We start from the raw sequence: 25,534 nt of genomic DNA on the forward strand, positions 1-25,534 counted from the left end.
GTCTGTCTATGGTTATATATGGAGTCTATATAGCTAGATGGCTAAAGGAATTGTGGGTGTTATAAAAGTTATTGGTTCAATACTAGATCTATCTCTCTATCATAAGCCTTAGTTTAAGTGGTAGATGTATTATTAGAATACTCTAAGATCGAGACAGCTGTTGTTTAGATAAATACGCAGAGCTCCTCATTTATTGTTGTGTTTATAATTTGCGTGCCTGTAAATAAATACACTGATAGCGGATACTACGAGAAACCTTGAAACTCATTAGCTCACTTTCTTGGAAAACAACGTAGTCAGCAATTAAAATTCTTCTAACCCGCATGCGCTGTCAACCTCTTGGTTTGTAGAGTGAAGAAATATTTTACGTGCTATTTGTTTTTTTTTAATGTTTTCAAGGAGTACCGACTCTTACTCTTTTGATAATTGGAATAGGTTCCTTTGTTCTCAGCGAAAACTCTTTTTATTTATAGTGCAATTTGTTCATCCTAATTCTTAACGAAAGGTTTTTTGTCATCGATGAAATCATCCTTATTTTTGAAAGGATTCAATAGAGATTGGATTTGCTTGATCTAGATTTAATCTCGATTATATCCGATAACAACCTGATGAAAATATTTCCGAACTTCAGTGCAATTGCGTTAGAACATTTATTTGGTACCGCATCAATAAAATGGTCTAATGGCAGAATCTAATGGGTGATTAGTAAAACAATGCTGTCTTCTTAGGATTATAAAATCAATAATGACAGAAAGAGGTATCATCATGAGCGGACGCCCTAAGGCCCAATCTTAGAAATAGGTCGCCATGGACTTATGTTTTATATATCGTATGCATATACTCTACAGAAACAAAACTCATTCATAAAAAGATATATCTGAAGCCTTATTTGTAGTAAATAAGCATAAAAAGTTTATATACCTTTTTTTTCAATATTTTTTTAATGTTTTCAAGGAGTACCGACTCTTACTCTTTTGATAATTGGAATAGGTTCCTTTGTTCTCAGCGAAAACTCTTTTTATTTATAGTGCAATTTGTTCATCCTAATTCTTAACGAAAGGTTTTTTGTCATCGATGAAATCATCCTTATTTTTGAAAGGATTCAATAGAGATTGGATTTGCTTGATCTAGATTTAATCTCGATTATATCCGATAACAACCTGATGAAAATATTTCCGAACTTCAGTGCAATTGCGTTAGAACATTTATTTGGTACCGCATCAATAAAATGGTCTAATGGCAGAATCTAATGGGTGATTAGTAAAACAATGCTGTCTTCTTAGGATTATAAAATCAATAATGACAGAAAGAGGTATCATCATGAGCGGACGCCCTAAGGCCCAATCTTAGAAATAGGTCGCCATGGACTTATGTTTTATATATCGTATGCATATACTCTACAGAAACAAAACTCATTCATAAAAAGATATATCTGAAGCCTTATTTGTAGTAAATAAGCATAAAAAGTTTATATACCTTTTTTTTCAATATTTCATTGTAGTTTTTTATACTACAAAATATTATAATACACACGTTATAAATAGTTTGACATAATTACTTACGTTATTTAAAATTCTCAATAATAAGTTTATTTTCACATTACATAGTTTCTTTTCCTCTCTTGTATTCTCACATTAACACATAAAATAAACTTTATAACCAGATCAAAACTAACGGGGCGTTACCAAAAACTTTAAAATATTTTTGTAACACTCAGAGCATCTTGAACTAGGTATCATAAATACTAGTCCCACAGGGATACATCCATTAGTCTGACCCCTTGAAGAGACCTCAGTCGTGCTACGAGCGTAGCACGAAACGGGATAGCTGATAGGGAAATTGTATGTTAAAATAATCCCGCACTCACTCCAATCCGTCTAATGAATCTTAATAAGTTCTACAGAACAACAGCAATGAATTGATCCTTTATAGATAGTGCACCTAATAATTTCGATGTTATAAAAATGAAAAGAAAATAAAACGATATATGTCTTTGGTTTGTCGATATCATTATTTGTTCTGAAAGTTGTAGCGACAGAGGAATAGACAAACATGTGCACTTAAATTTATACGTAAACGTTCTAAAAACACAAACTATAGGAATTCGAAATGTAGAGATTCGTCAAAATGTAGAAAATTTAATAAGAAAGTTACAAAATTATAATAATTTCTAGTAATGAAAATAATTTAGAAAAACGAGCTATATTATACATTTTAAAGTTAAAAATAAAATGCACAAGAATATAAAAGAATGAAAGAAGCAATTAGGAAAAACGTAGTTTAAAAGTTATAATTCAATGGGATTTTTATTTTATCTTATCGGTTGTAAACAATGAGAGATAAAACTATTTATTAGCTAAACTAACTTTTCGTATACAGGCTTTCTACAAACGTTTTATACTGAAAATGATGAAAAAATAGCTTGATTTAACACACTCAATAGACATAGATTATGTTTGTTCGTCCAATACTGAAGTTACGCGAGTATTATTGATGCTTTCTTAATAAATACTTAAAATAAACCAGAAAAATTTAGATATGTTATTCTTGTTTCGTAAATTTTATTTTATATATTTCTTTCTAACTAAAAAAAATATTTTTTCAAAATACGACTAAACAAAGCGGTTCCGTTTTATAAGTTATGCTTAAGATCTGATGCTCATCTTAACTTTTGAGTAGATATCAATATTATTTAACGTAAATTACGAATTCCAATCAGTTCTTCTTTACATAAGTACGTATGGTTCTTAAAAGAGCTTCAATTGAAGCCGACGTCTACACGCAAGTAATAAAACAACAATACTCACGCGCACAGTAACACACAGAATAGAAATGACAGACAAATAATTTAAGTTGACGATATTTATATGTTATACATAAAGGTTCCCTATAATCGTATGAATTTTGAATTTGGAAACATGACACAAAACATGTCTACATTTAGACACAATGTTCCGATTTCATTTTTCCCGAGTTCATGTGTCATCAATATTAGTTTAAGGCAACACGTTGCTACACGGGAACTCCAGATTACAGCCGTGCTACAGAGGATTCAACAGTAACGATGACTGCGTCGCTGTTGAAATAATCGAAAAATATACATCAGGGGATTTTTTAGCTTATCAAATAGGTGTATGTGACAAAAATAATTAGGAGCTTAAGGAAGTTATCGCACTCACATTACGTCAAACGAGGTTAAACTTGCTGAGAGAATTCGCTATCACAAAAATGATGTAACGCAAGGTGCGTACCTAGACGGCCATTATCAGGCACAGAATCCTTTTAATCTTCTGTCGTAAATGGAAATCTTTCGCTCGAACGTGTTAGTATTATCATTGCGCTAGTGGTTTTCACCTATACATGTATAATGCTGGCAATAACCTTACCTATTATCCTTTACGACGAGTTAATGCGAGTAGTCGCCAGTCAAACATTTAGAGCTGTACGTATTAAAAAAGGACGTGTTCGCGGCCGGCACGCGATTTGTAGGCGCGCGCGCCGGGAAAATCATTCGATCGCATCGACCGCTTGGGTCGAACGTCGTCCAATCGGAAAGTGTCATCAGGACTTTTTTTTTAATTTCGCCAATCGAACGATGTATTAAAAATGTTCTCTATGAATAAAGTGGCTGTGAAATGAAACGTCATGAATACGAGATTAAGGATCTTGTGTATATAAACTAATATCAAAATGAGAGGAGGCATTAGAAACATTTCACGGACGATCTGAAGACGTTATTTAACATGTGGGAAAACGTTTTGTTATTTAAAAAGACTACACCGACATTCGAAATGCTGTGATTTAAATTTTATTAAATAATCTCATTAGTGTTTTTTTCTGCGTGAACTTCGTTATAAACAAGCGATAGAAAAGCGTCAGTCAAGATGATGTCCAAAAAGCAATTAGCTTGTATGCTTGCGCTGCACATTGTGTATTTATTGGTCGGTGCCAGCATATTCTATCACATTGAGAGCCCCCTGGAGTTGGCTCAGAGAGCCGAAGAAAAACTAGAAAGACTTGAAATCCAAAGTAAGTCCATTAACAATATCATTAAAACCTTATCATACAGGAAACGCGACCTTAAAACTGCTTTAGAAATTGAATCATATCATATAATTTCTAGTCTATAATTTAATGGTAGTAGTCTATATTTTAATGGTAGACGTTACGAAATTGGGTTCAATTTTGCTTTAATTAATACTAATAATATTTGAATTGGAATAGCTAATAATTTAAAAAAAAATCCCACGTATAAATCAATAACTGTTTGACAATTTTAATGTCAACAACTTTAATTTAAATGGCTCTGAAGACACAAGCGAATGTTAGTATCAGATATATTAGTCGATGTTGTAACCTTGCAATCAGATAAGTGAATAAATGTAGTTTTCAATACGATGGACACTTCACTAGTGTTTCTACATTTATCGAACCACTTAAAGGATTGTCATAGTGATGTAACTAAGCAAAAGTATGGAAGATGTGGCAACGATAAAAAAATAACAAGCAATTAACAACTAGGGCATTTGAAGAGATCTTTAATTTATTGATAACTACATCGATACAATAAGAAATATAATTAATATGATTTTATTTTTTATTTCTTCATTTTCAATTGTAAAATATTTCGTTTAATTTAATTTATTTATAATAAAACTTAAGTATAGTTAATAATATTAATGACAAAGATTTTTCTTTTAAAATCATTTGCCGACATTTCGTGATGTTGCTATCAACGTCATATGTTTAACATACCCTTGTTAACTCTAAAATGACAAACTTATTGCATTATATTTATTTTGTACCGTGCTGATATTATCGAGATAATTTTATTTTAATTCAATATCCGCGGATTTTGTTCATTTGGAACAATAATTTAATGTGCGATGATGACATAAGACTAAAAATGTATCAAAATTGAATGCAATTTGAAAAAAATACATACTTATACATTAAATTTTTGAAAAAAACAAGGTATACTTATAATGAAAGAAAAGGTCTTATTATAATCTTTCAGATTACAAACAATACCATTTCGAAATTTAAATCTAAAATGTCATAAAGATATATTTTTTAAATCAAATAACTTTAAATATATTTATAGCTGCATCAGATAAAAACTCATGAGAAACACTGATCGGAAAACAATTACAATAAACCAGCACAAAGAATTAATAACACAATTTCCTCATATAAATCTTATTGTGAAACGAATACTAATCATTTACTTACAAAACAGTTAATGCATCTAATTTAAGTAAAACTTATTTACTTTTATATTTTTTATAGCCTTATGTAATTATTATATATGTACTTGCATTTTTGGAAAAATAGGTACGCTTTTTAAATAATATAATGAGATGAAATTAGGCGACATTAATTCGGCTAAAAGAAATTGCAATTATAGTAAACGAATGGCTACTTTACAAAGAAATACTCAGATATATTTTATACGTAAAAATTGCGTCCTTACAAAGAAGTAAGAAAAGAGGTAGATAGGTAAAACCCCTTTTTAACGAGTACATTACTTATACATTTCCACACTATTCGTTATTAATCGTAACTATGAACGCCATTTTAACATACATATTTTGCCTCTTCATTCAACATCCACAGTATTTAAACATTAATAATAAAAAGTCTTTTTACCTAATTTCAACCCAGCCTTGACTTGCTCGTTGGAATTTCGTCCGATACTAGAAAATTGTCTTAACAAAAGGTTTTATAGACAAATTAGAAAAAGTAACACAAATATTTTTGATTTAGTTTGTAGGAAAGACCAAAATGTATAAAAATGATATTTGAATTTGATTTATCACGTAATCAACATTTAAAATACCTAAATAATAGCGAAGCTTGAAATCGATTCGACAATTGTCGAACGCACTTTGTATGGTCCCGCAGACCTTAGAAAGAATTTTACTTAATTGAAATGATAATTCATATGAAATTGATTAATCAAACATCATTTTGTAAATAAGGCTAATTTTTAAATCGATTAAAATAAGTTATTATAGAATCAACGCGCATTATGACATCATATAGATATTAAAATGATATAATATATTATATACTGAACGGCTAAGGCAGTTTTTAAGTAAAACTTTCAGTGTTTTTACAGCAACTACAGATGAAACAAACATAACAATATGCGTACTCATCATATAAGGGTCACATTAATACAGCTAATGTATTTTTATGTATTATATTGTAATAACGATATCATAAAATTGATTCGTTGTTAGGAAACAATGTCAAAATTATAATATGTAACAAAACTTTTTGTAAAAACCTCACAAACGTCCACGAAAAAAAAAAAACTTTTAAAGACATTATATTTTCATAACAATTCAAAAGATATAAAATGAAGGGCAAAATGGTTTATAGTGCAAAAGATTTTATATAAATATTTTGTAATTACTTTAAAGGTGTATAAAGCAATTGTCATTTTATTTATAGTTTCAGTGTTTTCAATTGTATACTTATACTTTATAAAACAGACATTTAAAAAATTAAAATCCTAAATTTAAAAAAAAACACAAAATGTATATAAGATTTTATGCTTTTAAATTAGGTATTTTAATATATTTAAATATAAATATTTAAATACGACGGTTTAATTTGGAGAAGCAATTACTTAATCAAAATGCTATTCAATATTGTTACTAATAGATATTAAAAATGATTCGGATATATTAATATAATTATATTTATTGGTATATATAAGATCATGAAGAAATAACTACAGTACAGTAACAGCCTGTTAATGTCCCACGGCTGGGCTAAGGCCTTCTCTCCCTTTTGAGGATAAGGTTTGAAGCTTATTCCACTACACTGCTCCAATGCTGGTTGGTAAAATATACATGTGGCAGAATTTCAGTGAAATAAGACACATGCAGGTTTCCTCACGATGTTTTCCTTCACCGTCAAGCACAAGATGAATTATAAACAAAAACACAAATTAAGCACATGAAAATTCAGTGGTGCTTGCAAGGGTTTGAAGCCGAGATGGCCTAGTGGTTAGAACGCATGAATCTTAACCGATGATAGTGGAAATAACAAGAGATGAAATATACATATAAAAATATTAGTCATCAATTATATCATTAAGTAAATAAATGATATTTAAATAATAATTAACATGAGTGATTGTTACATTTTTTAATTCTTAAATTTATAGAACAAAAAAATACATATTTCCATACATTAAATTGTTTGCTTAGTTTATGAGTAATTCAACACGTATATTATAATTGTACACATTTCTCATTAACAGCTGACGTTTTATACAGCTACGTATTATCTAAGCTGACATAATCTTTTAAGACAATTGCTTTTTTTATATATTTGAGAGATTCGTAAACATCAACAAAGCATAAAATTTTTGATAAGAGCAGAAATATTATCGTGACATATGTATGTATTAAGTATTGTATTTGACTGGGAACGTTAAGTAAAGTAGTTCTATAAGTATCCCACTGCTGGGTTCAAGTCTGCTCTCTGCGGCTTGGTATATATGTAGCAGATTCACTAGTGGTAGGGCTTTGTGCAAGCTCGCCTGGGTAGGTACCACCCACTCATCAGATATTCTACCGCAAAACAGCAATACTTGATATTGTTGTGTTCCGGTTTGAAGGGTGAGTGAGCCAGTGTAATTACAGGCACAAGGGACATAAAATCTTAGTTCCCAAGGTTGGTAGCGCATTGGCTATGTAAGCGATGGTTGACATTTCTTACAATGCCAATGTCTAAGGGCGTTTGGTGACCACTTACCATCAGGTGGCCCATATGCTCGTCCGCCTTAATATTCTATATAAAAAAAAAAGATTTTTATCCAACACATTTATGTATTCAAGGACACATGTATGTTTGCACAGGTATGAACCCGCAATCTTCAAAGATTTACGTGTGGGAATGGGACAGCTTGGAACTTGACTAGGTACAACATCATAATACGGCCATAAATTACATAGCTGGAATAGCAAAAGCCTTATTAATAAATGTTTTAACCTAGTTGAACACAGCGTATTTTAATTTTGAATAAAATGTGCAATGTTTATACAAATTTGCAATAAATGAAAAATTTACTTTGACTTGTTAAATCGAATAAAAAAAGTGGCATATACTGGTTGAATATAAGTAAATTTGTATAAAAGTAAGCTGACGCCGGACTTACTTGACGGACAGTAGCTTTTCTTATCGGTAGCAGGTACCCTGAAAGGGAGACCTCTGATTACTACCTACATTTTAACTTTTTTGTAGAAAACTCAAGTAAACAAAAGTTTCAACATGTTATAGCTAATATTATAGGTTAAAATAAAGATACGTAATATTTTTTACACTCGGAAAGCGATTAGCAATTATATTGAAAGTACGTACATACTATATACGTATAGCTACAATACATCATTTACAAATGCACATGCTTCCCGTCATGTGACAAGTGACGGAGAACTGTTCATCTCAGAATGACCCATTACAGCTCATATTAAAAACGTAATAATTGTACAAATGTTGTGACAATCACCACATGATTGAAACAGTCAGAAACAAAAGTATAATTACAAACAATTACGTCTTATAATCATGATGGGCCATTCTCTAAAACATATTCGTGCTACGGATAATATTTTGAAATTTAACTAAACAATGAAATGTGCAAATATTTGTTCTTAAAAACAAATGACAACATACGAAATGGTTCAGTTTTACATAACAATAAAATAAAGCACAATAATTCAGATTCCAAGTAATTGCACTTATTATTACATAATAATTATTTGTATGTTTGATTTCAAATTATTCTATTAGGTACTCAATCACTTAGAGAAATATATATATATATATATATATATATATATATATATATATATATATATATTTCTGTTTTTTCCTTGTGGTTGTAGTTATACTGGCTCACTCATCCTTCCAACTGGAACACAAGAGTATTACGTATAGCTGTTTTGGTGCTAGAATATGTGATGAGAGGGTGGTACCAACCCAGATATAGGCTTGCACAAAGCTACCATCGTGTGAGCGTTAAAAGCCTTATCTGTGAGTTGCTCTTAGCTCTTTTCCATAGTGCAAGTGATTTTTATTATATATGAGGTAAATATTTTATTTTTATGACGTATAAAAAAAAGTACAGAAAAGTGTAGTAAGTACGTTTATAAAATTGTGATTCTAATTTTATTGCGAAGCAGAACGTTACGTCAATTTTACGTGACTAAGTAATATATATTTGGAATTATTTTTTTGGTTAAAACTCTACATATATTTCACACGACACTCTTTATACTGGTGGAGATAATTACATAGGATTAATCATTTAAGGAAACTTTAATAAAAATATATATAATCACAAATATTAGCTTAGTCTATATTTCACGAATATATGTATTATTGGTTATAAACAGTAGCTGTTATTAAGTACTTCAAGTGTTTAATCATATTTAATTGAAACATAAAACACTCAAAAGGTGTTTGTACGTTTCTACATCACTACTCTCATTTACGTCATTTTAAATATATGTATATATAAATAAAAATTTTGTTTTTGTAAAATAAGCATGCATAAATTATGTATATAATTATAGTACATTTAATGTTGACACCGGAAGTAGGTAAGGGCTGGACGAGTAGAGATTGAAGGCGAGGACTTCATTAATACGCGTCAGGCTATTTGCCATTTTGAGAGACATATGTAAAATTCTATATAGATATATATAAAATTATTTCTTTGTTTGTTTGCTTTTGTTCAGCCAAATTATAACAATAAAAAAATGTTGAAAACAAAAAAGATTTTCATAGTACCTACTTTCATGGTCCGTTTTATAATCGAAAATTTCAATTAGACTTCATAGTATTATTACCTTGTTAATTTATATCCGTATGTACACATATTGCGTATCACGTATGGCTATATCTCATGCCTTATCCTCTTTTGTAAAGGATTCCAATATTTATTAAAAACTCGGAAACTACGAGTTGGAATATAAAAATTTATACTGCAGTTTTATTGCCGGATGAGCCGGTTGGCGTCGTTGGTGGATGCTTGCCTTTCACGCCGAAGGTTGTGGGTTCGATCCCACCCAGGACAGATATTTGTGTGCATGAATATGTCTGTTTGTTCTGCGTCTGGGTGTAATTATGTATATAAGTATGTATTTACAAAAGAAAAGTATTATATCAGTTGTCTAGTTTCCATAGTACAAGCTCTGCTTAGTTTGGGATCAGATGGCCGTGTGTGAATAATGTCACATGTCATGTAAAAAGTCCTACTGTCTGAGTAAAAACACTGTTCATATTTATTAAAATTATCTATGTAAGTATGTATTTACAAAAGAAAAATAGTATATACAGTATATCAGTTGTCTGGTTTCCATAGTACAAGCTCTGTACAAGTTTAATTTGGGATCTGACGGTCGTGTGTGAAAAATGTCCCAGGATATTATTATTATTTTAAAAAAATACTTAAAATTATTCGGTATGTATTTTACTGTTATTTTTTTTAATTTTATGTTTTAAAATTTCAACCATATTATTAATATTTTAGCTGTGGGTGTGAATGAATGCAAAGCCTTTTATAATGAAGTGTAAAATATTATAAAAGGCTGCGCTTCTAATAAAGTTAATCGTATAACAACCAATTATAATATGAGTAAGTTAACTACATAAGATACTTTTTTAATTATTACACTAATCCAAGCGGCTGGTAAGCAAGACGGTACCCGCCAGCTATTTAACCGAAAAAAAATTAGATATACGTTATTTAACATATATTATAAGTTCTACAAATCACCTATTTATTTATTTTTTAGAATAGGAAGGCGGAAGAGCTTATGGACCACCTGATGGTAAGTGGTCACCAACGCCCTTAGACATTGGCATTGTAAGAAATGTCAACCATCGCTTACATATCCAATGCGCCACCAACCTTGGGAAGGGGCTCCCGTAGCTTCTGGCGTCTGACCAAGTCTGTGCAAAACAATTTCTGCCAACTTTCGCTGCCACCGCTCAGAAATCCGGACGGATCGCTAGCTCACAGTCCGCAGGAGAAAGCCGACCTCCTGGCTAAACTCTTTGCCGGCAACTCTGTGATCGATGATTGTAGTGCACTGCCACCAACAATACCTTCATGTGGCCACACGATGCCTGACAACAAAATCAGGCAACGTGATGTGCGTGCGGAGCTGCAATCACTTGATATACAGAAAGCTAGCGGTCCCAATGGAATACCAGCCATAGTGCTGAAGAAGTGAGCGGCGGAGCTGTCTCCTGTGTTAACGCGCCTGTTCCAACTTTCTCTCTCTTCGGGATGTGTGCCGGAGGCTTGGAGAAGAGCTAATGTGCAAGCGGTTCCCAAAAAAGGGGATCCCCTTTTTTGCCGAAATTATCGACCAATAGCTATCACCTCAGTACTTTGTAAGGTGATGGAACGGATTCTAAACAACCAACTGATCCATTACCTAGAAGATCACTGTCTAATTAATGATCGTCAGTACGGGTTTCGACCAAAACGGTCCACAGGTGATCTTCTAGCGTACGTAACACACCTCTGTGGTGAAGCTATCGACAAGCATGGAGAATCGTTGGCTGTCAGCCTCGATATCTCCAAGGCTTTCGACAGGGTCTGGCACAGAAGTCTTCTCTCCAAGCTACCGGCCTATGGTCTGCCTGCTCAGCTATGCACCTGGATTACCAGCTTCCTACATAAGCGTAGCCTTCGTGTTTTAGTAGATGATTGCGCTTCACAATTCTATGTAGTGAATGCTGGGGTCCCCCAGGGATCTGTGCTATCTCCCACACTCTTTCTTTTGCATATCAATGATATGCTCTCTCTTGGGAACATACATTGCTATGCAAATGATAGTACAGTGCATGGTTGGTACCACGGACGCGCAGTGGCTGGGCGGGCGGAAACTGAGGAGAGGCGGGAGAATCTTGTCATTGAACTCGATAGGACGTTAGAGCTCATCGCCAAATGGGGTTGTGATAATTTTGTTGAGTTTAATGCCAAGAAATCACAGGTATGCGCTCTCACAGCGAAAAAGTCACCATTTTACCCTCATCCCTCCCTCTGTGGCACACCGCTGATGATACAAAGCAAAATCGCCATGCTGGGGATGGACGTTCGCTGCGACCTTAGTCCAAGGGATTACATCGAGGCTATTATAAAAACAGCTTCACGGAAACTCGGAGTTCTGAACAAGGTGCGGCGTTTTTTCACGCCACAACAACTATGCCTGTTATACAAAACACAGGTACGGTCTTGCGTTGAATATTGCTCGCACCTTTGGGATGGCTCCGCTAAGTACCTACTGGAGGCCTTGGACCGGTTGTAGCGACGTGCAGTACGCATTATTGGCGACGTAAAGGTCACAAACACCCTTAAACCTTTACAATTGCGTCACGAGATAGCAGCACTGAGCGCTTTCTATCGACTGTATCACGGCGAGTGCTCTGAGGAATTATTCTCTCTAATTCCTGCTTCCCCCTTCCTTCTTACAACCCGGGTTCCTTCAAACGAGGCGTGAAGAGGCATCTTGCGGGCCGGCAAGGCGGGGACGGCTAGTACAGAACATTCTTCCCGACTGTACTGGCCGTCGTCGCGTTTGAACTCTACTACCACTTACCATCAGGTGGAGTAGAGTCATTTGCCATCCCGGCGCATATAAAAAAATATATAACTAAGATTTTATGTCCCTTGTGCCTGTAATTACACTGGCTCACTCACCCTTCAAACCGGAACACAACAATACCAAGTACTGCTGTTTTGCGGTAGAATATCTGATGAGTGGGTGGTACCTACCCAGACGAGCTTGCACAAAGCCCTACCACCAGTGAAACTATTCATACAAGTTTTAAACCATCGAACAAGCGTATATCCTCGTTAAAATATTGGTATGAATAGTACGGTGTAGCATTGAGATAACCTTAAGAAGCAGCTCCGAGTTAATTTGAAACAAGTGAAGTCATATAACCTAAGAAATAAATATTAAAGTACTTAATCCTGTAATTAACTAAGTAGCATACCATGTTGAATATTACAACTGATCGTTAATGATATATTTTATGGCATTATAAACACCTTAACCATTAGTGAAATAGGCTCGATAGCCTTAAGTGCTTGGATGTTAAATTATTAATTTATAAACAATTCTATTTGTCTAAAGATTCAATAATACTATCAAATTTCATTGATTATGAAAAATGGACACGGTTTTATACTTAATTCAGCGTTTGACCCATGTTTATATAATATTTTGTGTGTTATAATATAACAATATTATTAGTTTTTTTATGAAATTAAATAAAAAACGAATAATACTATTATAATATGTTCTTGAATAACATGATAACGATCGATAAATGATAATTTTATATAAAAAAAATATATTTTCAGAAAAATATAAACTGTTTATTATCTGTGTATAGGTACGCCATTTTATAAAATTTACATCCTCTAAATATCACTTAATGATATGCTATGATGTTTTTATTATGTTTTTACTTTTATTGCATTTCGTAAATAAACTTTGAGCTGTCACCTTGAATGGTTTGTTTACTAAATAAGACAAATAGTAACTTATTCAAGTCTGAAATAAATTTTCGCATTCGGAGGCCGAAATTGTTTATTTCGAGCCGGAAATTTCTAGTGTCCATTAGCATTCTGGCGGTGTACGACATAAGGAAAATCTGTTACAAAGGACATGTCGGAAGAAATAGACGTCCTCCCGCAATGAGTTCGCTGAATCTTTGATTTATGAACGGGAAAAATCACTTTTCCTCATTACTAAACGATAATTTACGATAATAGATCTGTAATTGCGGAACAAAAAGCTATAATGTATTCACTGTCTTTTCTCTTATTCACTTTCAATTACACAACAAGTGGTGGATGCTAAAGGCATTACAATTTTTTATTAAGCTCCCTTCTTGTGTAGTATATTTTACCCAAACTTTATCTTATGGGTTTGGTTACTGTAACCTCAAAATATTTACTAACAAATATTACTTACTTGGTAGTAGGTTTTTGTGGAAGCTGCCTGGGTATGTACCACCCACTCCTCCTATATTCTACCGCCAAACAGCAACACAATGTTGTGTTCCAATTTGAAGTGCGAGTGAGTCGGTGTAAATAATGCACAAGGCATATAATATATTTATTCCAAAGGTTGATAGCCCATTGATGATGTAAGGGATGGTTAATATTTCTTACAGTGAAAATGTCTATGGGCAATGGTATGTATGGATATGGATACTTAACGTACCTAGAGACTACCTACCTACCTATTTATTTTAATAATAAAAAAAATAAACAAATTGTTATAATCAATTACTATCGTTACATAAATAAATATCGTTACATTCCCTAATTAATTATAACCAATACTTATATGTTTTAAAAGATAATTGAAAATAGTTATGTATTGTGTAGACTAAAAGGGAAAGCTTTTAATTAGAATCGAGTTGTCACTTTAGAGACGCAATCAGTCTTCTCCTTAAGATTGGCAAAGATTAGGAAATTAATAACATTGCCAATATACTGCGTCACTAATGGTTATATAGCAAGTCTCTCCAAACAATTAACATTAACAATAAATGCGGAAAATTTAATGAAAACTAAACATTGTAAGCACTGATTTTTAGTGTAAACATAGCTGACCAAGCTGCTTCGTGATTTTAACATTAGGTGTTTAATTAGAGCTTTACAACTCAACCCACAAGAAATAAATATATAACGAACAAATAAATTAAAATTGTTTTGTTCTTAAAAACATGAATAGCTTCATTAACAAGGACTTGTTGATATGAAGTAATGAAAATGGTTTTAAGTGGATATGAAGTTACTTGGCGATAGGAATATGTGCGTCTGGGTAAGTGCAAAACGGTAATACTAAATATTTTTTGACCCGGTTTGAAGGGTAAATAAGTGTAATTGAAGGCAGAATTTACATATCATCACAAGTTCCCAAGGTGGTTAGCGCATTGACGTTGTAACGGATTTTTAATATACAGTGATAATGTCTAGGGGCGCTGGTGACCACTTACCATCAGTGAAATGAATACCCAAAATCTCAGACGGATGACGTATGTATGTACCTATCTAAATCTAATTCTCAAGTCTGTTAGCTAATCGAAGCTAATTCCAAGGGATTTAGACTTATACTTCCTCAGATTGTAATCTGTTAAGCCAATATCCTATACATCAAAAAGATTTTGTACCAATATTCCGTAATAAATGTTAATATGGCGAGCATCACGATCTCGCTAAGTGCTAAATACATACGAAGTCAAAGGACGCTTCAAATATAATACTATATTGGCTTTTAAGGCAAGATTTTATAATATTTTAAATTTCTAAGATTAAAACTTAAGCTCTTAATCATCGTGACATAAAACTGAAATGTTGTAGACATTACGTAATCGGATGGTCACAGTATTCTATAAAGTTACTTTCTATGGATCCTTTGGCTCCATAGTATTTCGTCTAATATAAAATTTAAATATAATTTCAATTTTTAGTTTTAATACTAATTTCAACTTCTATTTAAAATATATATTTGATTTATTTTCTAGAATAATTATTTTATATGAGTGTTGGAATTAAATGGCGCCCGAGGACGTAAAAGATAAGACACTTCACTGTTATTTACTCTTTATTTTATAACACATAACTATTTATTATATTGCGATACTTTAACATGCAACGTAATCCTTATTAAAAAAATTGACTAAAGTAAGTAGTAAGAAATTTGAATATTATTTATTTTAATGCAACAAAAAATTATGAAGCCTAGATTTTTTACTATTGTGCTCTTTATTTAATAGGAAATTTGAATTGAAATACAACAAAATATAACGAAGCTCACGTTCGGGTCCAAGTATTTCTCTCTAGACATAAAGAAAAGACAAACCTTGTTAAGATATTTGTTATGAAAAAGTAACAATTGAATTATTATTGCTAATCTCTTTATACCGTTTTTTGGAATGGCAAATAGAGTTTATTTAAAGTACATACTAGCTTAAATCCAATACATATATTGTTAAATGTAAAAACCAAGTAAGATAAACAAAATTTTATTTAGCAAATAATTCCTATACATCACTTCTGATCTTGACAGTGACACTGACCTTCACTCGATTGTAGTTGAATTCAACCTCATTGTAAATCGATTTTTATGTCAATCCGATGTTAATCACGACTATAATATGCCGCTCCTCCTTTACAGGCGAACTATAAAAATCATTCAATAGAACCTCTTTAGTATGATAAACCACTAATTACTTCCGAAACCGCAGAACGTACGTTCTTGGCTTTAAAGATTGATTCAATATAAAGTTTTCGTCAAGACAATTGTTATTGTCGTAATAAATAATTATTGTATATTGCTTTTATTAATGTAATAATCTTAATATATTCAGCTGAACAACAATAATAACTTTGGTTGCTACTAATCTTATCCCAAAACAGATATGTCCGAATAGAAATAACGTATGAATTTAAACCAAAAGTTATAAGTAAAAATGAAGACTTAGCTCTGATTCTTTTTTATACAATTCTTTAACTAACCATATTTGACAAGACTAATTATTTATCTAAATTTGGAATATAATATATAAAATGGATATATGGAATATAGGTTATATACAAAAGAAGCATTTCAATTCAAACCTTTACAAGTCGTAAGAATAAGTTAAGATAGCCAATCAATAGTCTGTCCTTAAAATATCGTCTAATACCGCGTGGATAGTCTTGTCTTGATTGTATTTTGTCATATATTTGAAGAACGAAGAAAAACGAAGAAGAAATTTGTTAGTTAGTAGTCGGGGTGGGTAGTCCCAGCTTCGCATTCAAAAAAAACATATAAAGTTTATATATTAATACATGTAACTTCTATAGCTTACACTTTTCAACAATAATCGTCATATTTCAGCCAATTTTCACAAAACCTTAATCAATTATATCCCTAAAACTTTCTCATAAATCACCGCCTATTAGTGAAAACCAAATTAAAATCCGCTAAAGCTATTTTACACATTATAAGTTTAAATTAACTACATAAATAAATTTTATTACTACCACGGTTGCCGTCATAATAAATATAAGTTAGAGGCTAAAAACTTAAATGGCATGTTTTATTTAGTTTTTTTCCATGTCAAACAATTAGTTTTATTTCTGTGAAATATGAAATTTGTAAACACACAAGTGAGTGTGATAAAAACCCAGAGATTATCAGTTATGAACTAATTTCATATTTAGATTGTTTATTTTCCTCTTTAGGAAAGCATATTTTATTTATATCGATAACTTTATTAATACCACATAAATTTCAATATTTATATATACAAAAAAATAATAAATGAGGATATTGTTGTAGGTACATTCAAACTATAATCAAAACTATAGAAAAGAAAAAACAAGGCACGGATAAGAGGCCTGTGGAGAACCATTTTGTTTCACGCAATAGACAAAAAAACTTAAAGTTCATTCATATGTAAAAATATATTGTTTTTTTTTTAATAAATCGTTAGGAATAAATTGATGCACTAAAAAATAAGGACTAACTAAAGTTTTTTTAGACGATGCAATCAATGTATTGAGATGATAGTAAAAACTAAAAGAATTCGATTTAAATCTATGCTTGCATAATGTATAACTTGATGAGATATCAATATTTTTTGACAGCAGGATACAATATACTTATAAGGATAAAGCTGAGGAGGTACAGAGGTTGGAATTTATATCTAGAGATTACGTCGGATAAAGATGTCTGATGTAAACGTTTTCAATTTGAGGAAATTGCTGAATATAAATTAATCTAATCACATTAATACTTAAAATTTACATTTCATTAAGTCTACTGGATGAAAATATTGTATATATATTATATATACATATGAAATTGGCGTTTTTTTTACGGAAGGAATATAAAGTCAATTTTTTTTTTGTAAAATATATTTAATTAATCAAAGTATGCACCGTTGTTATCTATGCACTTTTGCCATCTCATAGGTAGTTCATTGATCCCTTTACTAAAAAAACCATGGGTGCGAGACTCAATAAACTCTTTGAAGGTGGTTTGGACTGCCACACCGGAGTTGAATTTTTTTCCTTAAAAATGGTAATCTGTTGGAGCAAGGCCCGAGAGTACGGTGGATGTCGCAGAAATTCCAATTGTAGCTTATCTAACTTAGTGGTTGTTTGTTGTGCAGTGTGTGGTCTTGCGCTGTCGTGAAGCAGCAGTGGCCTAGAGCGATTGACCAATCTCGGTTGTTTAGCAGCTAGTTCGTCCTTCATGGTTTGCAGTTGCTGACAATAGATATCTGCCGTAATCGTTTGGCCATATTTTAGAAAGCTGTAGTGAACAACACTGGCGCTAGTCCACCAAATTCACAAGTAACTTTTTCTGAGCCAATTTTCGTTTAGGGCAGGATTTGGCTGGGTCTCCAGGGTTCAGTCATTGCGACGAGCGCTTCCGATTATCGTACAGTATCCAATTTTCATCACAAGTAATAAGTCGATTTAAAATGCAAGTTCGATTCACTCAATTCATTAGGTACCCATTGTTCAAGTTTTTTTACTTTCCCGATTTGCTTCAAGTGGATTAATACAGTTTTATCACTTACCCCGAAGCCTGCAGCTATCTCTGAAGTGCTTTGTGATGGATCCGCTTCCACGATAGCCTTTAATTCTTCATTTTCCACTTTGGTCTACGGCCGTCCACGGGGTTGGTTCTGAAGGTCAAAATTTCCAGAACGTTGAAACTAAAAACGTACCGTGCTTCCTTTTGCGACGCCAGCGCCGTACACATCATTAATCCTTTGAGCTGTTTCTGCAGCACTGGTGCCACGGTAGAAATCGTACTCGTAAATATACCGATATTTCATGTTTTCCATTGTGTGGTAATAAGCGACGCCAAAGAAAAAAAATAATGAGGTAAAAACAAATGAATGACTGTTTTCAAAACTCAAATGTACCAGCTAAATGAATTTATAAATTTGAATTTGGAATTCTTAACCAAAGAGGAGATATTTCAGATCAAAGTAGTCAGTACGAAAAACGCTAATTTCATACGTAAGGACCTAATATACAATATTTATATTTATAATATATATATATATATATATATATATATATATATATATATATATATATATATATATTTATAGGACGTATATATACAATATTTGAATTTTATTATATTTGAATTTTATTTTCTGAGTAACTATTTCGAAATCACATAATTTAGCGTAATATAACAAACACGATACATTATATTTATAACTAATAGTCCTTATTTAATACTTCAGTGTAAGCAAATAATTTTTTAAAGTTTAATATAAAATAATAATATTTATAACGAGATGTATGTATGTAATATATATGACACAAGTGTGCATTTTATTGGTTTGGGGTTTGGTTTCAGGACACCAGTATAATGTTTGAAACTAGCCACTAGTTTTATATAATAAATTCTTTTAATATATTCGAACAGTTGGAACTCAATTGGGCAATATTGTGAAAGATAAGAATTAAACGGATGGAGAATGTAACAAAAGATTTAAAAAAAAAACACAAATTGTTTCATTTGTGTTGAGCCGAGCATAAAATTGTCGCCATAAAAACACCTTTAAGTATCCAATTAAGTTCTCATATTAACTTTTTGTCGTGATTTAGCAATTACTCTAATACTTTGTTTAACTAGATCTTTAGCTATGTTAACTATCATACATTGTATTTCAATATTGGCTGTCAACGACCTTGTTTGTAACAAATAATATTAAACAAAAAATGTTTTAAAGATAACTAATGACATAATTATTAAAATAATAGATACTTGAAAGGTTTCAGCTATTAAGGCAATTTTGTGTAGCTCTCGCAGTATGTAATATGAGCCATAATGATTTTAAATCCCGTTAGGAAATACTTAAGAAAATACATATAACGTCTGCGAAGGAGGTAACAGGAAATTTAATTGTATATATTTTTATTTTGAGTAAAAATATTACACATGGGTGTTTTTAGTACCTGAGTTTCAAATTTCTGTTGCTTAAATATATAAATCATCTATTCTTCTATAACACAGAAAATTACCATACTCAATAGTAGTAGCTAGTTTATATGGCTGTGGATCATGGGCAAATTGCCACTTAAAGGTCATGTCGTACGTTCTATGGTTAATCTCTTGATTTTATCTGATTGCGAACCCATCGAACTGTCAGACGTATTTTAATGGTCATAAGGGCATGTATATTAATGGTCATTAGTAAGTCTCAACATTATTTATTTAGTCTATATTGTAGTAATAAATTGAATTATTTTTACGAGGCTGCAGAAATGGTACATGTCAGGAATTCAGTAAGGACAATTTTTATTCAAGATTTATAACTGATTAAAAAGTATATTTACTTTAAAGATAATATATTATGCATCTCTACTTTACGTCATTTTTACTTTATATGAGTAAATTATAATATATAAATTATTCTACAAAATAAAAGTGTGCAATTCTTTGCGAGTTATACTAATTATAGCCAGGCCAGCCAGGAATTGACTAATGTCTGCTATGTATGAGTCATCAGCTGATTTGCTGTTAATTTTTATTTTATAATTAAGGTAACAGTACGCTGGTTATAAATAAAAAATACTTAAACTTTTATAATTTTTTGAATTAAAACGAATGTATTTCTATACTTATTTTTGTTAATTATCAAATGTTTATGTATTATATTATGCTGTATGTTTCGCAATAAAAATAAATAAAATAAAATAATACTAGATTGTATTGTCATTAGCACAAAAACACATTTTTTTTATAGAATAGGAAGGCGGACGAGCGTATGGGCCAACAGATGGTAAGTGGTCACCAACGCCCATAGACATTGGCATTGTAAGAAATGTTAACCATCGCTTACATCACCAATGCGCCACCAACCTTGGGAACTAAGGTTTAAAGGGTGAGTGAGCAAGCGTAACTATAGGCACAGGGGACCTGACATCAAAGTTCCCAATATTGGCGATGTAAGGAGTGAATTATATTTATTACAATACCAAGCTACCATCAGATGACACGCTTGCCATTATGCCTACATAATAAAAAAAATACGCCTTAAAAATACATTTTGCCATTTCCAGATCTTCTCTACGAGAACTACATTCCCAATGACCCGGATAAACAAGATAGCATACTACGAAAATTATCCGAGTACTGCGGCAAGTCTATGTTTAACTATACAACAGAAGATGCTGAACCTCCATTCAAATGGGACTTCTACCATTCTTTCTTCTTCTCTTATACCGTTGTTAGTACTATAGGTGAGTATTGTGAAGTTTAGTAAATTTTTAAGCTTATGTCGTAGTTATATCCACATACAACTACCAAAAATCTTGACAAAACATTTAAAATAGAAAAAAAGACAATTATCAATAGATTTTTTCTTTAACACATACGATAAGAGATATAGATATACAGAGAGAGATATATATTATTACATTCTGGATTAACATTTGAATAATTATATCTTTATCTGATTACAGGATACGGAAATTTAGCACCGACTACGCACCTTTCAAGAATTCTAATGATATTTTATGGTTTGTTCGGGATCCCTATCAATGGTATCCTATTGGCAAACCTTGGTGAATATTTTGGAATGCAGGTAAATATTTTGTTTCCTACAAGATGGTATAAGTGTGCATACTACAGTATTCATATTTATCAGTACCATTATCAGATACATTGTGAATAAGCTTGGTTATAGATTTAGACTTAGTCTAACAATATCAGAGAAGTCATTGTTTTTGCAAATAAATTAACAGAAGACAATTAAATTTTTTACTACTTTATTTTTCAGCTCATTTTAGTTTATCGGAAATATAAAAGAAAAAATGAAAAACGGGCAGATAAGTTAGACTATTTCTTTCACAACCTCGGCATGCTTGGACAGATCTTTCTTTACCTCGTTCCCGGATTTCTCTTCTTTATTTTCTTGCCGGCGTGTATCTTTGTCGTCTTTGAAGGCTGGGATTACGTCGCTGGGATTTATTACGCTTTTGTAACTTTGACTACTATTGGATTTGGTGATATTGTTGCAGGTATTGTTTCGTTTATATTTAGGTTCAACTTAGCGAAAACTTTGATAAACATGGCATATTACTTATCACAAGAATATATAGATAATAAAAAGGATATTCATAAATTTAATTGTATTTGATTGACTCTGTAAATGAAAGGGTGAAAAAGAGTAACTACTGAGTGATTTGCCGGTTCTTTTTGGTAAAATCTACATTCCGAGCCTATGGTATCTTTAAATTTAATTCAATACTGGAACATAACGATTCAAAAGTTCCTTCATGATCCTACTTAAAAAACGTTTTTTTTATTTGATATTTGTAACACCGCAGTACGTGATTTTGAAATGTCATAATGTATTATAATCATAATTATAACATTTAAAGAAGACCCGTATCTAATAAAGCTTTAACCATATGGCGGTTTTCTAAATAACACAAGTGAAATACGAAGTGAGTTATTACAGAATAGCACTGCAGGTTAAAATTTAAACGTAAAATTTACATAAATTAAAACGTAGTTAAACTGCCGTCATATAGCTTTTGCTTACGAATTTATTTTTCAGGAACTGTCAACAATGGCTTCAAATCTGGTTATTACTTGGCATACCATATATTTCTTATCATCTGGATTACATTTGGTCTTGGATACATTGCAATGCTTTTTGGCTTTATAACGAGTGGTATGAGAAGTGAACGAGTTCACAGACTAGAACAGAAATTTGCATATCAGTTAAAGTCTACACAAAGCAAGATCTTGCAAGGATTTACAAGAGATATAGCCGTTATCAGAAAAATCATTAACGAGGCTAATTTACTAAAAGTAAAGGTTTGTAATTATTAATATCATACTCCAACTTATCGCTCATTACTCTATACTTTTTATCTTTTAGTGAAAATATGATACAATGGAAACATATTAAATGTGATTACAATGTCATTAAATAGACAATAATTCAATATTTCTTTCTTTCAGCCTGTATACGTAGAAACTGCTCCACATTTATACAGAAGTGCAAGTTGCCCTATTTTAACATTCGATATCGTACCAAGAGATCCTGTTGTTAAAAGGAAACGTGCTAATTCTGAAAACATTCAATTAACTGCCAAAGATATGCTTCGTATTCAGTCGGATACTGATTTACTTGGTATTGACAAAGAGAAAACATTTACAGCATCAGCTATTGTCAAACCTGTTGAATTACTTGCGCGGGTAGTAAATGTTTTAGGTGGATTTGAAGCTCAACGCCAAGGCAGAGGAATCAATATATTTGATGACGAACACATCTTAGCAAGTGAACAACCACCAATGTTTACTATAGGTAAAGATTATTTGTCCAACGCTCCTATGAGAACCAGGGCATTAAGTGTAGCGGTGCCAAATTATAGAAAAGAATCAGTATCAAGGTTAGACCATGATTTCACATGGACTAATGGTGATACAGCTGAAAAATATAGAAAAGAAGCTAATATAAGAAGCGGAAAGCTGTCATTGCCTACTAATGTTACGCCTAATGATGAAAACCAGCCAAGAAGCTTATTCGCACGATTATTTAGAAAAACAAGCTCAAACGAGAGTCCTGCAGAATATATTAAAAATACTATGAAAGGTAGAGTTAGTAGTGCTCAAGGTTCTTCAGAAAATGTAAAAGAAAAATCAAGACGAGGAAGTATCTTTCCTACTTTCGGCATTGAAGATGAAGAAAAAAGTGATATAGATTCATATAAAGAAAAAACAAAACGTGGGCGATACAGCATTTTTCCTACATTTGATTTCTCAGACGATGAAGATAGAAACGTTGCAATGGCTGCTCAACAAAAACCAAAAAGACACAGTATATTCCCCACTTTTGATTTTAGTGAAGACGAAGACGTTGTTGCTGCTAGAGCATACAGAGAAAAAACAAAATCGGGTAGGCATAGCATATTTCCAACATTTGATTTTAGCGATCCTGAAGATGACGCCAATCGTTATAAAGAACGTACAAGAAAAGGGAGGCATAGTATTTTTCCAACATTTGACTTTAGCGATCCAACAAGTAATGACGATGACACTGTAGACGAGGATGAGGTACAAAAATACCAAAATCGAACTCGAAGAGGTCGTCTTAGCTTACTTCCTACATTTGGCAAATCTAAGAAAAGTGATGACGACACAATGCCGGAAAGTTCAGACGAATTAGTTAACTATAAGGAAAAAACACGTCACGGTCGCAGAAGTCTGTTTCCTTCATTTGGTAATAGCAGAAAAATAAGCACGCCTGAACACTGTACCAGTGATCTTGAAACTAGTATCAAACAATACCAAAAGCAAACGAAAATGGGTCGAAGCAGTTTATTTGCAGGGGACATTAAAAATTTCAGACAAGCTACAGAAGGTGATAGTGGCAATCTTTTCTCTAATGAATTAAATAATTACAGAAATAGAACTAGCCGTGGTCGGCCTAGCTTATTCGATCCTGACATTAACATATCAAATCTTCCCGAATCAGAACAAGTAGAAGTATTAGAGAACACAAGCGTTGCAGATTTGCTTCGTGCATTAGCTGTTATAGATACTGTTACTGCTCAAAATTCGGAAGAACAGAATATGGGCGAAAGTTCGAGTAATACAAGGAGACGCGGGTCGCTTCGGCCTGACTTCAATCTACCCCCAGTACCCAGCAGAGGAGATTTGGAAGAAACTACTGGCCCTAGAAGAAGAAGAATTTCAGTTCGAGCCGCGGCTCCACAATTTACGCCAACTTTGGCTACAGTGGTGGCTGGGGCTGAATTGCAAATAACGGCAGCAGCGCAGAGAGAAAATCGAATGACAATGTTGATGCAACCGCCGCCTCCATATTCTGAGAGTGCAAGCGAAGTTCCACCGCCAAGAGCTAGAAGATATTCGCCTGCACCTGTGGACTCCAACAGATCGGGAACGGCTCCAGTGCCTAGACTTTTTTCGCGAAGTAGAAAAGAAAGTAGTTCAAATGTCGAAGAAAACTCAAGGCGAAATAGTCTAACTGATATAGTTATTGATAGTAATAAAAATAAATCGTAAACCAGTGCCTTCGATACCATAGAGCAATTAGTAATTTTAAGCGTTTAATTTATTGATTAATATAAGAAGCCATCCAGCGCTTACAGTGCGTTATAGTTGTATTCTATTGTCATTTCTTTTTAATATTAAATATCCCTAATTTATATGATAAAATTTACTGTATGTATCAAAAATTTATATGGCTTACAATATGACTATTATAAAAAATAATAAAAAATATAATTGAAATCAATAAGAAAATGTAAAAAATATTTATGCAATGTTTTTTAAACGTATTTTTGCCTTCTTTCAAACAGGCAAGTATTTACTATTAATAATGAAACAATTATGCAATAATATTTTGCCAGTATTTATTAAAACATTCCATTAGTTAAGTCAATTAGCTTATTTTTTTTGGTCTTTGTAAGGGAGGA

The 25,534-nt window shown here is 32.2% G+C and overlaps 1 protein-coding gene across 1 annotated transcript; it reads left to right on the plus strand.

Annotated features, from left to right (window-relative positions):
• The first annotated feature begins 3,506 nt into the window (after window positions 1–3,506).
• On the plus strand, window positions 3,507–25,432 carry LOC126769444 (uncharacterized). The gene is made up of 6 exons (XM_050488247.1): window positions 3,507–4,029; window positions 21,143–21,322; window positions 21,545–21,666; window positions 21,862–22,102; window positions 22,645–22,907; window positions 23,055–25,432. The coding sequence occupies exons 1-6, from the start codon at window positions 3,885–3,887 to the stop codon at window positions 25,119–25,121; spliced, it is 3,018 nt and encodes a 1,005-aa protein (XP_050344204.1). The 5' UTR covers window positions 3,507–3,884; the 3' UTR covers window positions 25,122–25,432.
• Window positions 25,433–25,534: the final 102 nt, after the last annotated feature.

Source organism: Nymphalis io, chromosome 7, assembly GCF_905147045.1.
Source record: "Nymphalis io chromosome 7, ilAglIoxx1.1, whole genome shotgun sequence".
Taxonomy (NCBI): Eukaryota; Metazoa; Arthropoda; class Insecta; order Lepidoptera; family Nymphalidae; genus Nymphalis; species Nymphalis io.